General features: G+C 39.3%; 2 protein-coding genes across 2 annotated transcripts; both read left to right on the plus strand.

Annotated features, from left to right (window-relative positions):
- The first annotated feature begins 5,090 nt into the window (after positions 1-5,090).
- On the plus strand, positions 5,091-5,784 carry LOC135218955 (collagen alpha-1(XIII) chain-like). The gene is made up of 2 exons (XM_064255392.1): positions 5,091-5,446; positions 5,568-5,784. Exons 1-2 carry the CDS (start codon positions 5,091-5,093, stop codon positions 5,782-5,784), a joined length of 573 nt encoding a protein of 190 aa, XP_064111462.1.
- A 157-nt stretch (positions 5,785-5,941) lies between these two features.
- LOC135218956 (collagen alpha-2(I) chain-like) lies at positions 5,942-6,430 on the plus strand. The gene has a single exon (XM_064255393.1). It carries the CDS (start codon positions 5,942-5,944, stop codon positions 6,428-6,430), a length of 489 nt encoding a protein of 162 aa, XP_064111463.1.
- The last annotated feature ends 9,688 nt before the right edge of the window (positions 6,431-16,118 follow it).

The raw sequence follows: 16,118 nt of genomic DNA on the forward strand, positions 1-16,118 counted from the left end.
TCCTCACGAGAGCCCTTATGGTAGTCTTCTTTCTAGAGGGACACTCACTGTAACAGTTAACCCAGAGGCCGAAGATGATTCTTTTTGTGGTTGAACAAATGTATTTAACCCATCGCCAGTCTGAGAGAAGAGGGTGTCAGGTTTGTACAAAAATGATCATCGAAGAGTAATCCAATAGTTTAATCAACAGAGACGTGTGTGAACAAGAGCTCGACGTCCATAGAGGTGACGGTATTATCACCGGCGGAGTCCTTGGTCTTTTCGAGAAATTTTGCTGAGGAATCGAGGAAGTACTAGTTGGAGAGCCAGGTGGATTTTATTTGAGTACAAAAACCGTTTCAAACCTGTTTCATTTACATCACCCCTCAAATTAAACTAATGCAACTTAGGACATGAAAATGCCTGTGGTTACTTATTAAGACACCTACTACTATGAGATTCAGGGCCTCTGTAACACGGTTTTTTGGACTTTGCTCCTTGTCAAAGCATCGGATGTAGCTGAAAGTTGACATATGTATATTTTACAACCACACACAAATTTTGTCAGTATTATCAATAACCTAAACCCCATAGTTTTAATTTTTATAGAGTAAAAATTATCTAACCGACGCCATGGCCAATGATTACGAGCCAAGAGTCGAAAAACATTCATTACGTAAGCAAAGTAAACACCTTTTGACGAAATGTTGCGCCGCCCATCCACTAGACAGAAACCCATTCACCTTGTTCCATCGGCTCTGAAACCCAAAGACTTTATGAATGGCGGAACGATACATAGATGTGGGTGGGGTATCTGTGTTAGCGTAGTAATACTACTGTAGCAGTAGTGCCGCAACAGTATAGCAGTAATATACATGAATTAAACTTTTAGGCCAACTGCTGGGATCCTTGAGGATCACTTAGCACTTCTTACAACTACTCGAGAAATGAGCTTTTATAGCCAGAAGTTAAATTTTCTAATCCAACAATGTCCATGATAGCCTTCAGTGTTATTCTGAATTATAACGAGGCCAAAGTGGGTGGAGCCTTATGAAGTTATCATTCTGACGATAATTATTGGTGAAGGTTTAAAGCCAAAATACGGTACCGGCTATTTTTTTTTCAGTAAATAGGTAGATAGCCAATAAATAGAAATTGCATGACATTTGACATAGCAGTTATCCAATCAAGCTTGTCTACTATGTTTTTGAAAATTACCATCTATTCCCTACATCTTGTCAATCTGATTGTGACCTATAAAGCAGACTGTAATTTCTTAGGAAACTCATTTTGGGAGTTAGACTAATAATCGAAGTGTTTTTGTATTTACTAACATATTTTGTTGGTTTGTTCATTATGACAATTATCAGTGGAGAGGTTCCGAGTTCATAAAGGTTGTGCTGTTTGCTTGTATTTAAATCTGTTTGTCGTTGTGCCAGAGGTATAGTCTTTGTTACTATAAGCCAATCATCCATCGAGAAAGAGGGAAGAAAAGCTGTCATAAGTTACGTAACGAGTGCATTCGAAACCTTTTCTCTGAGTAAGTTCGCCCGTCTTCAAAAAAAGTCACTTTTACATTGTAAGTACCAAATTTATTCAACCTACGTAATGCAGAATACAGTCAAAATTTATGTGTAGATATAATGTATATTCTGAATAAGCGTTATATTTATGAAATGCATAGATAAAAAGTTATTGCGAAAAAACCGTGTTACAGTGGCCCTGAATCTCATAGTAATTAACGACCAATTAACGATTTATTTAAACTTTCAAGTACAACAAAAATTCTTCTTGCAAATGATTGTTTAGTAATCCTAGACAACATATCCACAACTTAAGAAGCAGTGTTTCATGGGGTTTGTAGATAAGATGGGGATCTTTGGACCCTGAGGGATACGAAGACCCTCAAAACTGAACTTATTCAAAAGAGGAAGTACAACAGTTTTGATTGATGCTTTGGATAAAATATTATTTCGAATGAACAGAAATGCAACTTAAGACATGAAAATACCTGGGGTTACGAATTAAGACACCTACTAATTAATGACCAATTAGTGATTTATTTAAACTTTCAAGAACAACAGAAATTCTTTTTGCAAATGATAATTTAGTAATCCTAGACAAAATATCCACAACTTTAGACGCATTTTTTCCTGGGGTTTGTAGATAAGATGGGGGTCTTTGGACCCTGAGGGATATGAAGACACTTATACAAAAGAGGGATTACAACAATACTGATTGATGCCTTGGATGAAACATTATTTCAAATGAACAAAAATGCAATTTAAGACACGAAAATATCTGGGGTTATTAATTAAGACTAATTAATGACTACTTAATTAATGATCCATTTATTTAAACTTTCATGTGACACAAAATTTCTTTTTGCAGAAGATAATGCGGCATGGAATGTACAGTGTGATGTACGACATAGTTTATTGTTTTATAGTAACCAAATCGAATCTTAGGTCAAGTCACTGTCTTAACTTTACTGCGATCATCTCATTCATGATCGTCATCAGTATTTTCATCTGATGATTCCTTTTCTCTTGGCAGGGGATCATGATCTTCATCCATATAATCATCCATACCACCATCTTCCTGGGCATCACCACTGTTGTCATCTGGCTCTGTTTCGACCTGAACCTCTGGAATGAGTACAGGGGGCATCTGTTCTCCATTGAACCAAATGATGTGAAATTCGCCGTCGACATTTTGCCACCCATTGATGGGTATTTTGTCCAGGTCTTGGTGATGAGCACTACCCCATAATCTTGCAACGAATGCACTTCTATCCACGTGAGGTGCTAGTTCTGCTTCACATGGTGGAATGCTGCTGCCTGCAATGCTTTTAAGCTTCTCAAATGGGTGCTTAGCATTTGACTTTCGTTTGTAGGTTTTCTCATAGATAGCAACTAACAATAAATTATCCTTAAGGAGCTTGATGTACACATTGCATTATTTTAACTTAATGGGAAGAATACGTTCAAGGCAAAAAATCCTATAAAACAAACTGGAACATTCTCATTCTGATTTAATGTACTTTATGTAACTCTCTTACAATACAAAAATTAACGTTAAATTTTCTTTGTAGTTTATATTATCTAACAGAAGTGTGGGTTATGTATTTGATTTCCCTGGAACGTATTTTACGCAGATTTTTTTTTCTTATCAAGCGCGCTTCTGCAATAAATTTTCTTAACCTTACATATCATGTCGTTTTCATTGTTGCATTTATTATTTGACGACATTATTGACTCCGTAATTGTTCTTAAATTGCAACAGTTTCTTCGTTTCACATCTTTGAGAGGCACGGTATTTAATTGTTGTTATTATCATCCGTATTAAACAGTATTATTTACATTTTTGTTGATGGGTGCGTTCACACCAAATGCGTCGTCTTATATAGAAATGGGATTGTTAGGATTTTCTACTTTATTTCTATATTGCATTTCAATTTACGAATCAAGTTATGCTCTAATAAAATTGTACTCCTTTATATCTTATTTTCACTTTTATATAGGACAAAATTTGATATAATTAAATTTTGTTTTACCTTTTCTTTGTATGCATATGATATAAATTTAAAATCTTAAAACTTACCTGTAGTTTTTGAAAATAATTATGGTTGAGTAGTTGATTATTATATATATATTATTTCTCTTGATGTCACGGCTAATTCATCTAGAATTATATCTTTTAGTTATCTTGTTAGTTCAGTTCCAATTGCACGCCTGTCGTTAGTATTGTTTTTCTTATAGACAAAAAGGTAAATAAAGGAAAATACCTAAATTTATTTTAATAGATAAGATGATAAGAGACTAGACAAAAAAGATGCATACTGCAAAAAATCCCTAATGTTCTTACAAACTTAAGAGCTAAAAAAAAGAGAGAGAGAGAGAGAGAGAGAGAGAGAGAGAGAGAGAGAGAGAGAGAGAGAGAGAGAGAGAATTGCAGCAATTTATAACACCTAGAAACAAGGCATGATTAAAAATCTTTCAGAATGTTTCTTGCTATATTTTGATAAATCGAAATTTCTCTTGTAAAATATTGAAAATCAAGGAAAAAGCGAGATACAGAGGAGAGTATATGAACTGGGTATTCCAGTTTGAAGAAAACGTGGCCTTACCTGGCCTTGGCAGCAACTGTTGTGGGACGCTGTTGTCTAGATGTTGTTCGAAATACGGAGAGAAGTCTAACGCAAGGATAGTCATGTTGTTTATAGGCTGCCTATTCACTGGTGAGGTTCCTCCTGACTGCTGATGATGGAGGTGAACAGCCCAAGGAAATGGAATTGAACGAGATAATTTCGGCCTTGCGAGACACCATCCAGTACCAGAGAGAATAGCAGGTGAACTTGGACAGGATAATTCTTCATCTGCAAAAGAGGCTCGACTACTATGAAGAGATTCAGAAGGCGGGCAGAAGGGAACAACGCACTCGTGTGATCCAGATAACTCAGGTGGTGTTGTAACAGCCGGCCTGGCAAGAAAGGGCCCTTTCGTTCGAAGCTGAGACGCTGTTTCTGAAGGAGAACGATCAAGTGAAGAGGGAAAAACAGCAGCGAATCCGACAGGAAAGACGCCGAGGTCAGGTTCCAGCGCCTGCAGAAGGAATGGGAACACCACACGAAGGAAATGTGTTGACTCCATTGTGAAGTTCAGGTTGCGAAACTCAAGAGGAACGAGCTGAGGTGCCTTCTAGAGGAACGAAATCATCGCTTCAAGTCGCTGGATAGGAAGACCGGTGTCCAGGGCGAACGGAACGACCAGTTGGAAATAAGTATAATAAAATGTTTTCTAAGAGTTTTATTGATTCCTGAAACGGAAAGGAAAATGGGAGGAATGTAGAAACGGTAAGGAAAAATATATAGAAGATTCGTGGAATGCCAGGAGAAGCAGCGGATTCAGAGAAGATTCATGGAGTGCCAGGAGAAGCCGAGGATTCAGAGAAGATTCGTGGAGTGTCAGAAGAAGAAGCAGAGGATTCAGAGAAGATTCGGGCATGCCAGGAGAAGGAGCAGAGGATTCAGAGAACAACCAGGAGAACTGAAAAGATTCAGTGGCATATTCTGGTTCTAAGGCTAAGCAGAGGCGTTGCTCTCTGTTGGGATGGCGGGCAAGGCCCGCCACGGGTCCCGGGAACGGGTGGGTGAGGCCCACCAGGTGTCCCGGGAACGGGCGGGCGAGGCCCGCCTGGTGTCCTGGGGACGGGCGGGCGGTGGGCGAGGCCCGCCAGGTGTCCCGGGACAGGCGGGCGTGCCTCCAGGTGTCTCGGGATGGGCACGAGGCCCACCAGTCTGGATGGCGCGAAGGCCCGGCCTGGTGTCCCTGGGACGGGAGGGCCGTGGGCGGGAGGCCCGCCTGTCCCGGGACAGGAGGCAGGGCGAGGCCAGGTGTCCCGGGATGCGTGAGCTGGGGCCCGCCAGGTTTTCCCGATGGGAGGTTGCTATGCCCGGGACGGGCTGGTGAGGCCCGCCAGGTGTCCCGGGACAGAGGCCCGCCAGTTGTCACGAGACAGGCGGGCGTGGCCCGCAAGGTGTCCCGGGACAGGTGGGCGTGGTTCATAAGGTGTCCCGTGATGGGCAGGCAGGGCCCGCCAGGTTTCCCACAACGGGCGGGTGGGGCCCGCCAGGTGTCCCAGGATGGCCAGGTGGGCGGGGGCCTATCAGGTGTCCTGGGACGGGCAGGTGGGGCCCGCCAGGTGTTCCCGGATGGGCAGGTGGGTGGGGCCTATCAGGTGTCCTGGGATGGGCGGGCGGTGCCCGCCAGGGCGTCCCGGGTATGGGCGGGCGGGGCCTGCTAGGTGTCCCGGGATGGTCGGGGGGCGGGCGGGGCCCGTCAGGTGTGGCGCAAAGTGTCCCGGGATGGGAGGGCGGGGCCCACCAGGTGTCCCGGGACGGGTGGGCAGGGACTGCTAGGTATCCCGGGATGGGCAGTCGGGGCCCTCCAGATGTACCAGGATGGGCATGCGTGGCCCGCCAGGTATCCCAGGACGGGTGGGCGTGGCCCGCCAGGTGTCCCAGGAAGGTCGGGCGTGGCCAGCCAAGTGTCCTGGGATAGGTGGGCGTGGCCTGCCAGGTGTCCCGGGACGGGCTGGCGTGGCCCGCCAGGTGTCCCAGGACGGGCGAGCGAGGCCTGCCAGTTGTCCCGGGACGGGCTTGTGTGGCCCGCCAGGTGTCCTGAGACGGGCGGGCCCCCGCCGGTTGTCCCGGGACGGGAGGGCGTGGCCCACCAGGTGTCCTGAGACGGGCAGGCGAGGCCCGTCGGTTGTCCTGGGACGGAAGGGCGTGGCCCGCCAGGTGTCCCGCGACGGGCAGACAAGGCCAGCCGGTTGTCCTGGGACGGGAGGGCGTGGCCCACCAGGTGTCCTGAGACGGGCGGGAGAGGCCCACTTGGTGTCCCGGGACGGGAGGGTGTGGCCCGCCAGGTGTCCCGGGATGGGCAGGTGAGGTCCGCCGGTTGTCCCGGGACGGGAGGGCGTGGCCCGCCAGGTGTCCCGGGACGGGCAGGCGAGGCCCGCCAGTTGTCCCGGGACGGGCAGGGCGAGGCCCGCCAGTTGTCCTGGGACGGGCGGGCGAGGCCCGCCAGTTGTCCCGGGACGGGCGGGAGGGGCTCACCAGGTTTCCCGTGACAAATCACGGAAACTTGTCCCATTCAACATGTACCGGTTCAACGTGGTCGAGAAAACCTACAAACGAAAATCAAATGCTAAGCACCCATTTGAGAAGCTTAAAAGCATTGCAGGCAGCAGCATTCCACCATGTGAAGCAGAACTAGCACCTCACGTGGATAGAAGTGCATTCGTTGCAAGATTATGGGGTAGTGCTCATCACCAAGACCTGGACAAGATACCCATCAATGGGTGGCAAAATGTCGACGGTGAATTTCGCATCATTTGGTTCAATGGAGAACAGATGCCCCCTGTACTCATTCCAGAGGTTCAGGTCGAAACAGAGCCAGATGACAACAGTGGTGATGCCCAGGAAGATGGTGGTATGGATGATTATATGGATGAAGATCATGATCCCCTGCCAAGAGAAAAGGAATCATCAGATGAAATTACTGATGCCGATCATGAATGAGATGATCGCAGTAAAGTTAAGACACAGTGACTTGACCAAGGATTCAATTTGGTTACTATAAAACAATAAACTATGTCGCACATCACACTGTACATTCCATGCCGCATTATCTTCTGCAAAAAGAAATTTTGTTTCTTAAATTGCATTTTTGTTCATTTGAAATAATGGTTCATCCAAAGCATCAATCAAAATTGTTGTACTCCCTCTTTTGTATAAGGGTCTTCATATCCCTCAGGGTCCAAAGACCCCATCTTATCTACAAACCCCAGGAAAAAATGCGTCTTAATTTGTGGATATGGTGTCTAGGATTACTAAATTATCATTTGCAAAAAGAATTTCTGTTGTACTTGAAAGTTTAAATAAATCGTTAATTGGTCGTTAATTAGTAGGTGTCTTAATTAGTAACCCCAGGTATTTCCATGTCTTAAGTTGCATTTCTGTTCATTTGAAATAATGTTTTATCCAAGCATCAACCAAAACTGTTGTACTCCCTCTTTTGAATAAGTTCAATTTTGAGGGTCTTCGTATCCCTCAGGGTCCAAAGACCCCTACCTTATCTACAAACCCCAGGAAACATTGCGTCTTAAGTTGTGGATATGGTGTCTAGGATTACTGAACAATCATATGCAAGAATAATTTTTGTTGTACTTGAAAGTTTAAATAAATCGTTAATTGGTTGTTAATTAGTAGGTGTCTTAATTAGTAACCCCAGGTATTTTCATGTCTTAAGTTGAATTAGTTTAATTTGAGGGGTGATCTAAATGAAACAGGTTTGAAACGGTTGTTGTACTCGAAAGTTTGTTTAATTGGATTTTTGGCTCCCCTTTTGAGTCCCTCAGGGACCAAAGCCCAGGAATGTGCAACGTAAGACTCCCCTTTCTTTCATTGTTAGGTGATTTGCAATAGAAGTACACACTCAAACCTTTTGTACTAATAGTGTGAATAAAATCCACCTGGCTCTCTAACTATACAGGTCGGGCCTGCAGTTTATGATCATTTTAGCTAAACAGTAAAGTGGATGCAAGGGTTTTGTTAGGTATAGGACGCATTATTATTTTTATTATTATCATTATTATTATTATAACATAAATAAAATACGTACTAAAATGTGGACAGCTCTCTTACTGATTCAAGGCAACTTTGATTTTATTAAGAAATCCAACAATCTACTATTTGAGTTTAATCCTCCTGCGAAAATTTCTACGAATCACATAAAATAAAAGGTTAAATGGCACTTAAGCGATACAACTGACTTCAAGATACCCACGAACTTTCTTGTACTGAAAATCAAGAAAGATTTGAAAAATCTGGAGCATGTTCGTGACAGTAGTGCACTCGTAACGACGACATACTTCAGACACTTGCGTTTCTCAACCTCGTTCCGTGATTTTTCCTCGTCTCTAGTCTGGAATGCTTCCTTGGCCGTAACCCTAGCTGACTAGATAACAGATCAGCATTAAAACTTTTTACTCGTATTTTATCTTTGTGATCATAGCCTGGACTTCCACTACCTATCTAAAAATTTTAGTTTGAGTTTGTTTGTTATTTATTTGCTCTATCGTCACATAACTTTTAAGAGCACCATGTTTAGATATCGGTTGTGTTTCCCCAGTAGATTCACATTTCTTACACACGACCAGAATAATCCTTGGCGAAATACTTCTTGTCAATTCCTTTTTTGAAATCACACCGTTCTGTAACGGAAATTCTCATAATTCAATACTATGATGTTCTATTTATATCAGATAATGTAAATGAAGCGAACGCTTTCAGTGAAAAGGATGGCGAGTGGCATAAAAAAAAAATTTGGTTGGTAGAGGTCCCAAGAGAGGTTCCGGGAAGTGACAAAAATCAAGACACCTTTGATATTTTATATCCGCAAAACGAAGATTGAGAAACTTAAAAAAAAACAATAATAATAAAAAAAAAAACAGATGGAATAAGCATTATCGCAACAACAATGTAAAATTAACCAAGAACTGCCTTTTCACTTCAAAATGTAAACATGTTGATAAATCATAAGGGATTTTCAATATGACCAAAATCATTATCAGTCTTGGGAGTAAATCGGACGGTTCAGTAACACTGATCACAGTCTATGATTACGTGGAGCACTGGTTTTAAACGGGTTCCACTATTTTCTTCGTAGAGGGCTAGCCCACCCACGCCCCCGTCCCTATGATCTCTCTCTACATGTCTGCCCGTGTGCTTTTCTGCCTCATCTCCTGTTATATCAATTAAATTTAAGGGTTTATAGTATGAACTTTCCCCTGAAATACTGTTTAAAAGAGCAGTAAAATTCTTAAATGAGCTCCATTTAATACATGTATAATGTTAGCTCTCATGGTATTGTGAACTTTTGGAACTTTTCCTAGCGCTGTGTTGTACAAAATTTTGTGTGCAAAATCATATAATATATTATTTAAGATATCGATTATTATATTATAATATATATTATATTAGTGTTATATAATATATTATTATTGTATATATTATATTATATAGTATATTATAATATATATATAGAATTATAATATAATATAATATTATAATTTTTACACACACACACGCGCGCCACACACACACACACACACCACACACACACAATATATATATATATATATATATATATATATATATATATATATATATATATATAATTCAAAACACGTTTCTAATCATGTTAAAAATGGGAAAACTTAAATGATCATACGCTGCAATGTGGTGTATTTTTGTGTTTCACAAGTTCTTTCCTATTATTCCCCTTCTGGGAAAATGGCACAAGAATATTTTGGAAATTGACATGAGATTCAAGTATTCCAGCTTTTTCCAAAGAATCGTGGTGCTTTAAATTACCGATGAGCTTTCCCGTATTGCTTGCATTTTTACGCTCTTTATTTCGCAGGAAAATGGTCGAAACCCAAGTAAGAATTAGGCAAAATAAATCTTATGAGATGGATAAACGGAGAGAGAGAGAGAGAGAGAGAGAGAGAGAGAGAGAGAGAGAGAGAGAGAGAGAGAGAGAGAGAGAGATTCGAAATCCTGTTGAAATATTGTAATTAGAAGTCTTTGTTTTTCAAGGAAGTTAAGTGTGCTTCCGTTTGGTTACGTTCACAACCAGCTATATTATTACAATACGACACGCTTAAATTAGCAAGTATTACAAGCCTTCAGATCAGTTAAGTCATTGGTTCTTTCATGTACAAATTAAATCTATTATTGAAATAAACCAACACGATAGTTCAATCTCTCTCTCTCTCCGTTTATCCATCCCTGTTTGTTGTAGTGACATGATTTGCATATTCATTATAAGTTATTTCATCTAAGCATGAAATTCTAGTAAAACAAACCTATGTGGTAGATCCAATTCTTTATCTTTTTATTTATATATATTTTTCGTTGAACAAAAAAATTTACTACTTGATCAAACCTAATCAATTAGAAAGTAATTGGTTTCTTCCAGCTGTTAACTAATTCATTAAACGCTATTGGATCACTTCGTAAGCAGCTAATTAAAAGGTTTCTGTGGTTAGTTTCAGTTCGGAGAAAAAACTTTCTGCGCTTTTAGTTCTCGAAAGTACCAAATGTAATTAAATTTGTTATACATATGTGCTGAATTCCCTGTTTAAGACTAAACTGAATTCTATTGTTGCTTAGAGGCTTTTCAGTAATCACTGATACACAAAACCTGAATTTGCTCCGCCGTTCTAATTTAACCACAACGTTCAGTAATGAAGCAAATGAAAAAAGTATTTGTACCGAGGTCCTTTTGAATGTATAAAGTGCCCTTATAATGCTTTTAACATCTGTCTGACTCGCACTGGTTAATTGCAACATGGATTCTAACAGTTCTGCTTGGTGCTATAGTTAATGTCATTTACCAGGATATCTGTCATGTCTATCCTGCAACGAAGGCAGCATGAATGGATCATAAAAATCCTCAAGTGCATTTCGTTGTAGAAAACAAAAGCTCAAGCTCAAAGGAACAATGGAAATAGACTTTGCATTCACGTCATGTCCTGGATACTTCTCCACAGGAACTTGGAAAGATATAAAAAGTGGCTAAAAGATAAAGAGGAAAAGGAGTAACAGGAATTTTGCCTGTTTGCTTTTTCTCGTTTTCTTTTTTCCAGCGACAATAATAAGGTGGCCGGGTAAGGTAGCGAGAGAACGAAATGCCTGGCCACCTGCTTTTTCTTTGTTTGTTTGTTTGTTTCTTTATTTCTTTTTTTTTCCTTTTATCGGCAGTCTCTCCTCGCTCGTAAGAGCAGCCCTTCGCTGCGACAACAGACGTAGCTTATGTCTGGCTCTTCCTCAGACGATGTGAGAAACCAATTAGCAATTTAAAGAGGAAGAAGGAGGCAGAAATGAAGGCAAAGCTACAAAACGCTGTTCCGGTGTCTCATGGTTTTGATTTGCGTAGGCGTCGATTTTTTTTGTTACACAAATAAAACATGCTAGGCTTACGCGGCTAAGTTGGCTCTTAAAGCTATCAATGCCAGCACCTGTGTAAGTGTCCTTCCACGAAATCGCCCCCCAAACCCCATACTCTAACCAAGCAAATTTTAAGGAAAAGTCAAAAGGTGGAACAAACGATGAAATGGTAGAGTTCATAAAAATCAGATTACTTTCAGGATTAACATGTAAAGGGATATCATAAATAAATAATAACATTAGTTGCACCGTCTGTAATTTTACTGGTGGTGTTATTAACAAGAAGCCCAAATCCTTGAGGCACTAGCACTAACAAAAACATTTTTACCTTTATGCAGGTTCATTAATTTCTGCTCATAAGCTTTCTCTTTATTTGGGCTTTGTTGGCTGTCCGTAGTATTTTAAATTAAACGGATATGCCAGTCTGAATTCATTCCTGTTCTTTTTTCATGTATTTCTTGTGCCTCTTCTGATTTTCAGTTCTTCAGGCAACCTTTTCTGTTTTTCCTATTCCACACGCTCACGTTGCTTAATTTCTCAACATTAATTTTTTCCCCGCTGTTATCAAGAATTGTTCAAATACTCGCATGTTCAAAAAGCTGCCTATTATTTCCTGTGGTTAGTCCACAGTCAGTGATGTTTGCACGATCAAGGGAAAAACCTGCTACCGAAGTAAGAAACTGGAAAATGCGTGTTCGTGCTGGCGAGTTTTATAGTCTTGCAAGCGTAAACATGTAGTACCACCGTTTATGAAAAATAAAAAAAAGATGTCTGTGACACTATGTTCTCACGTGGATACTAACAAAATGAGATGAGAGACAGATTAAAATACCTAAGTTAGAAGGAAATGCACGGATTCAAGCCTCAATCGCTCTATAATAAAGTTAAAATAACAAATAACATTGATGTATGTTATTCATAAATCCCTACCAGAAAACCTAAAACAATACACATAAACCAGAATAAAACGTCTTAGATGAAAAAAAAAAAAAACGAGAACTCAACTTCCGAAATAAAATTCTGAGGCTTCTGACTTCGCTGAGAGAAGAAAGTCTCTCCCATACATCGGCCTTTTTCTTGCTTACTTGTCTCTGTTAGAAAAATAATGGTGATGGCGCCGATGATGAGGATTTTAATGATGGAGCATTTTCTGTTTAAGTGTTTTCCTCTAACGTTTGTATAATTCCACTGCCAGTTAAGTATAGCTTTTGTCAGTAATTGGTAAACGTCCGAAGAAAGGTGGAACATAGTTTTCATACTCTATTTCAGTTGGCTTATTTCTTCAACTAATTACCCACAGTGTTCTTTTCCAAATTGGACCTCTTTTAGGGGTAACATTTTAGGATGAGGTCGTTAAGACTATGCCCTTCTCCACTCTTCTGTGACCTACCACAGTCGACAAACTACCTGGAAGCTAATTCTCTGCCAAGGTTACAGAGGCACAAAGGATTTCACATATAACGATCTCGGGTCTCTGATGAAGCAAGGTTGATAACTACTGGGCCACTGGATTGGATATATATATATATATATATATATATATATATATATATATATATATATATATATATATATGTGTGTGTGTGTGTGTGTGTGTGTGTGTGTGTGGTGTGTGTGTGTGTGTGTGTGTGGTGTGTGTGTGTTTGTTTTTGTATTTATACCTACCTACACTATTCCAAGTCCTAAAGTATTCTAAGAATTCAAGCCCTGTTCCATAAAATCGGTCAAATACAGAAAATAAAGACAACGGAAGTAAAAAGAGCAAAAAAAAAAAAAAAAAAACAAAACAAAAAAACAAAAAAAGGAACCCTTCCATTAAAAACGAGGGAGGGCGTGACTTGTAAGGAAAGCCTCCCGTGACCCAAGGATCATTATACGGGCACCATTTTCACGAGGCCACATCCCTACATGGAGATTAAGAGCCATGTTGGCATTCGCAAAAAGCTATAGAGTGCTTTTCCTTTTTTTCTTTCTTCCTCCACTTTTTTGCCTAATTTTGGAACAGGTTTTGTGTTTTCACGATGCCCGTGTCAGGCACAAGGCCTCATTTCGTTGGCCCACATTATTGCCTTCTCACCTGTATTTCAGATTTCGAGTTTCTCTCCTTCCCTGCAGCCATTCTCCTCCTCTTTTGTACGTCATCTGGGTTTTGTTATGCATCTCCTTTCAACCTGAATGCACACACGCACAATGTTAATGGCTGCTTCGTTCGTCTTAGGAGACACTCTTCACTGATTTAAAAGAATTGATATATATATATATATATATATATATATATATATATATATATATATATATATATGCATATTTTATACATCTATATATAGGTAATCATGATATGTTTATATGTATAGTTGTGTACATATTTAAATGCTGTAACTAACAATTTAATGAGAGAATTAAGCTTAAGCTCTCAAGCAGGATTTGACCTGGCACCTCCAAGAGCTAAAGTTACATTTTCTCATTTAACATTGAGTTAACAACATCAAAGACACTATAAAAATTATTATAATATATATGTATAAAACAGATATGCATATATATATATATATATATATGTGTGTGTGTGTGTGTGTGTGTGTGTGTGTGTGTATGTGTGGGTGTGTTTTCTACTATCTAAATATTTATTTTCATTCGGAGTTATTCTCATTTTTTCAGAACGCCATCTGTCTTTCTCGTTCATGGACATCACCTGCTCAGCTTCACAAGATTACACTCTTCAACGACAAGGAAAAGTCCTTGTTCAGGGCTGACCTTTGAACTTTCCGTAGAGGGCGTAGAAAAGATCGAGATCCATACATGTAAGACACAAAAAGTGTAACAAAAAAGAAACTTCCAGTGGTCGGCTGGGAGCTGGTGCTAGTCCTATGTATAGTTATCTTAGAAAGTTACTTAGTTTAAAATAAAACAAGGTGAATAAACAATTGAAAATTCATAAAATAAACAACAACAAAATTAATAATACATGAAATCAAAAAGATTCTCAATCATCTATGGATGGACAACTCGTAAAAGATTAATAATCCTTATCTAGGTCCAATAGATTGATTAAAATTTATTTATTTATTTTTTTATAAAATGGCATGATTTGCATATATCATTAATCTCCATTGTACTCTGTAGTGAAGATCTTCTTCCTGTAATAATAATAATAATAATTAATAATAATAATAATCATAAAAATAATTATTAAAGACAAAACTCCTTGTAGGGATCTGAACAGCTGTTGCCCCCCCCCCCCCCCCACACCCCCCCCCCCCCCCCCCCCCCCCCCGACCCACAAACTTGATTTTTTGTCGGGACACCCTGGGGAAACCACTTACCTACTCAGTCACACACGGTATAAAATGGGTGGAACCACTTATGGTACTATGAATACTTTTATAATCGCAGCCGACCTATTGTAACCATTTACACGGTTTTATTACTACTTATTCAATTTCTTCCCCCAAAGTCATCATATTGTAAACTGAGTGTATATACTATAATATATTATATATATATATATATATATATATATATATAATATATATATATATACAGATATATCTATATATACAGGGTGGGCCAAAAAGTAGCCTCACAGTTACTTCATGAACTGTTTCTCATTCAAAGTACTCTTCAATAGAAAATTAATACTGTGCCATTAATACATGCTACTTATTTTTATCCTTTTCATGTCACTCATTCTTAAATATGCCACTTATTCATGTCTGGAAAATTTTCATACTTTTGGCCCACCCTGTATATATATATATATAATATATATATATATATATATATATATGATATATATATATCTATATATATTAAAGAATATTATATATAATATATAATATATATATATATATATATATATATATATATTTTTATGCTGCTACTTTAATAACATATATATTTTCTCCTTGACTATATAAAATATGTTAGAAAAGAGTTTTGCAACAATATCAGATTCCTTATTTAGCTTAGAGTTATAGGATGTCTTAAAATGTATGTTCAGATTTCGCATACCATTATTTTAAAAGTATATAACGTAGAATGTAAAGAGAGAGAGAGAGATTAACTTTGCCCATTCCAATATAGAAATTGTTTTGGTAACTTGACATCACCTCGAGATTAGAGATCTCGAGGTCTCCGTTGTGTTTTGGATACAGGTCAATCTTAGTCAAACTTACTCGCTCGACTTCTGTCTCGATTGAATATGTGTCTTTGCTGAACTAATACATTCATGACTAGTTTCATACGCATACGTCTTTGCTGAAATCACGTGTAGATTTCACGATTTGTCTGTAAAGTTTCGTCATATTAGAAGTTTCTAGAAAGATTGCATCATCTTTCGCATGCCCGAAACGTTTTTAGTGATATCCCCTGTACAGCTTCCATAAGAAGAAGATTGATTCAGACTTAAATGCTCATAGCCTTTAGATCTCTCTCTCTCTCTCTCTCTCTCTCTCTCTCTCTCTCTCTCTCTCTCTCTCTCACAACATACTTGATATTAAAGTAACGTAAAGATTTATACTTAGACATTGGTCACTCGTGAAATTTAGATTTCGGATTTTTTTAGAGTTATTTGGTATTATTTAGTGCTTTTTGTGGAATCTGAACAAACACTGTACAAGTG

The sequence above is a fragment of the Macrobrachium nipponense genome, chromosome 1 (genome assembly GCF_015104395.2).
Source record: "Macrobrachium nipponense isolate FS-2020 chromosome 1, ASM1510439v2, whole genome shotgun sequence".
NCBI classification, from domain to species: domain Eukaryota; kingdom Metazoa; phylum Arthropoda; class Malacostraca; order Decapoda; family Palaemonidae; genus Macrobrachium; species Macrobrachium nipponense.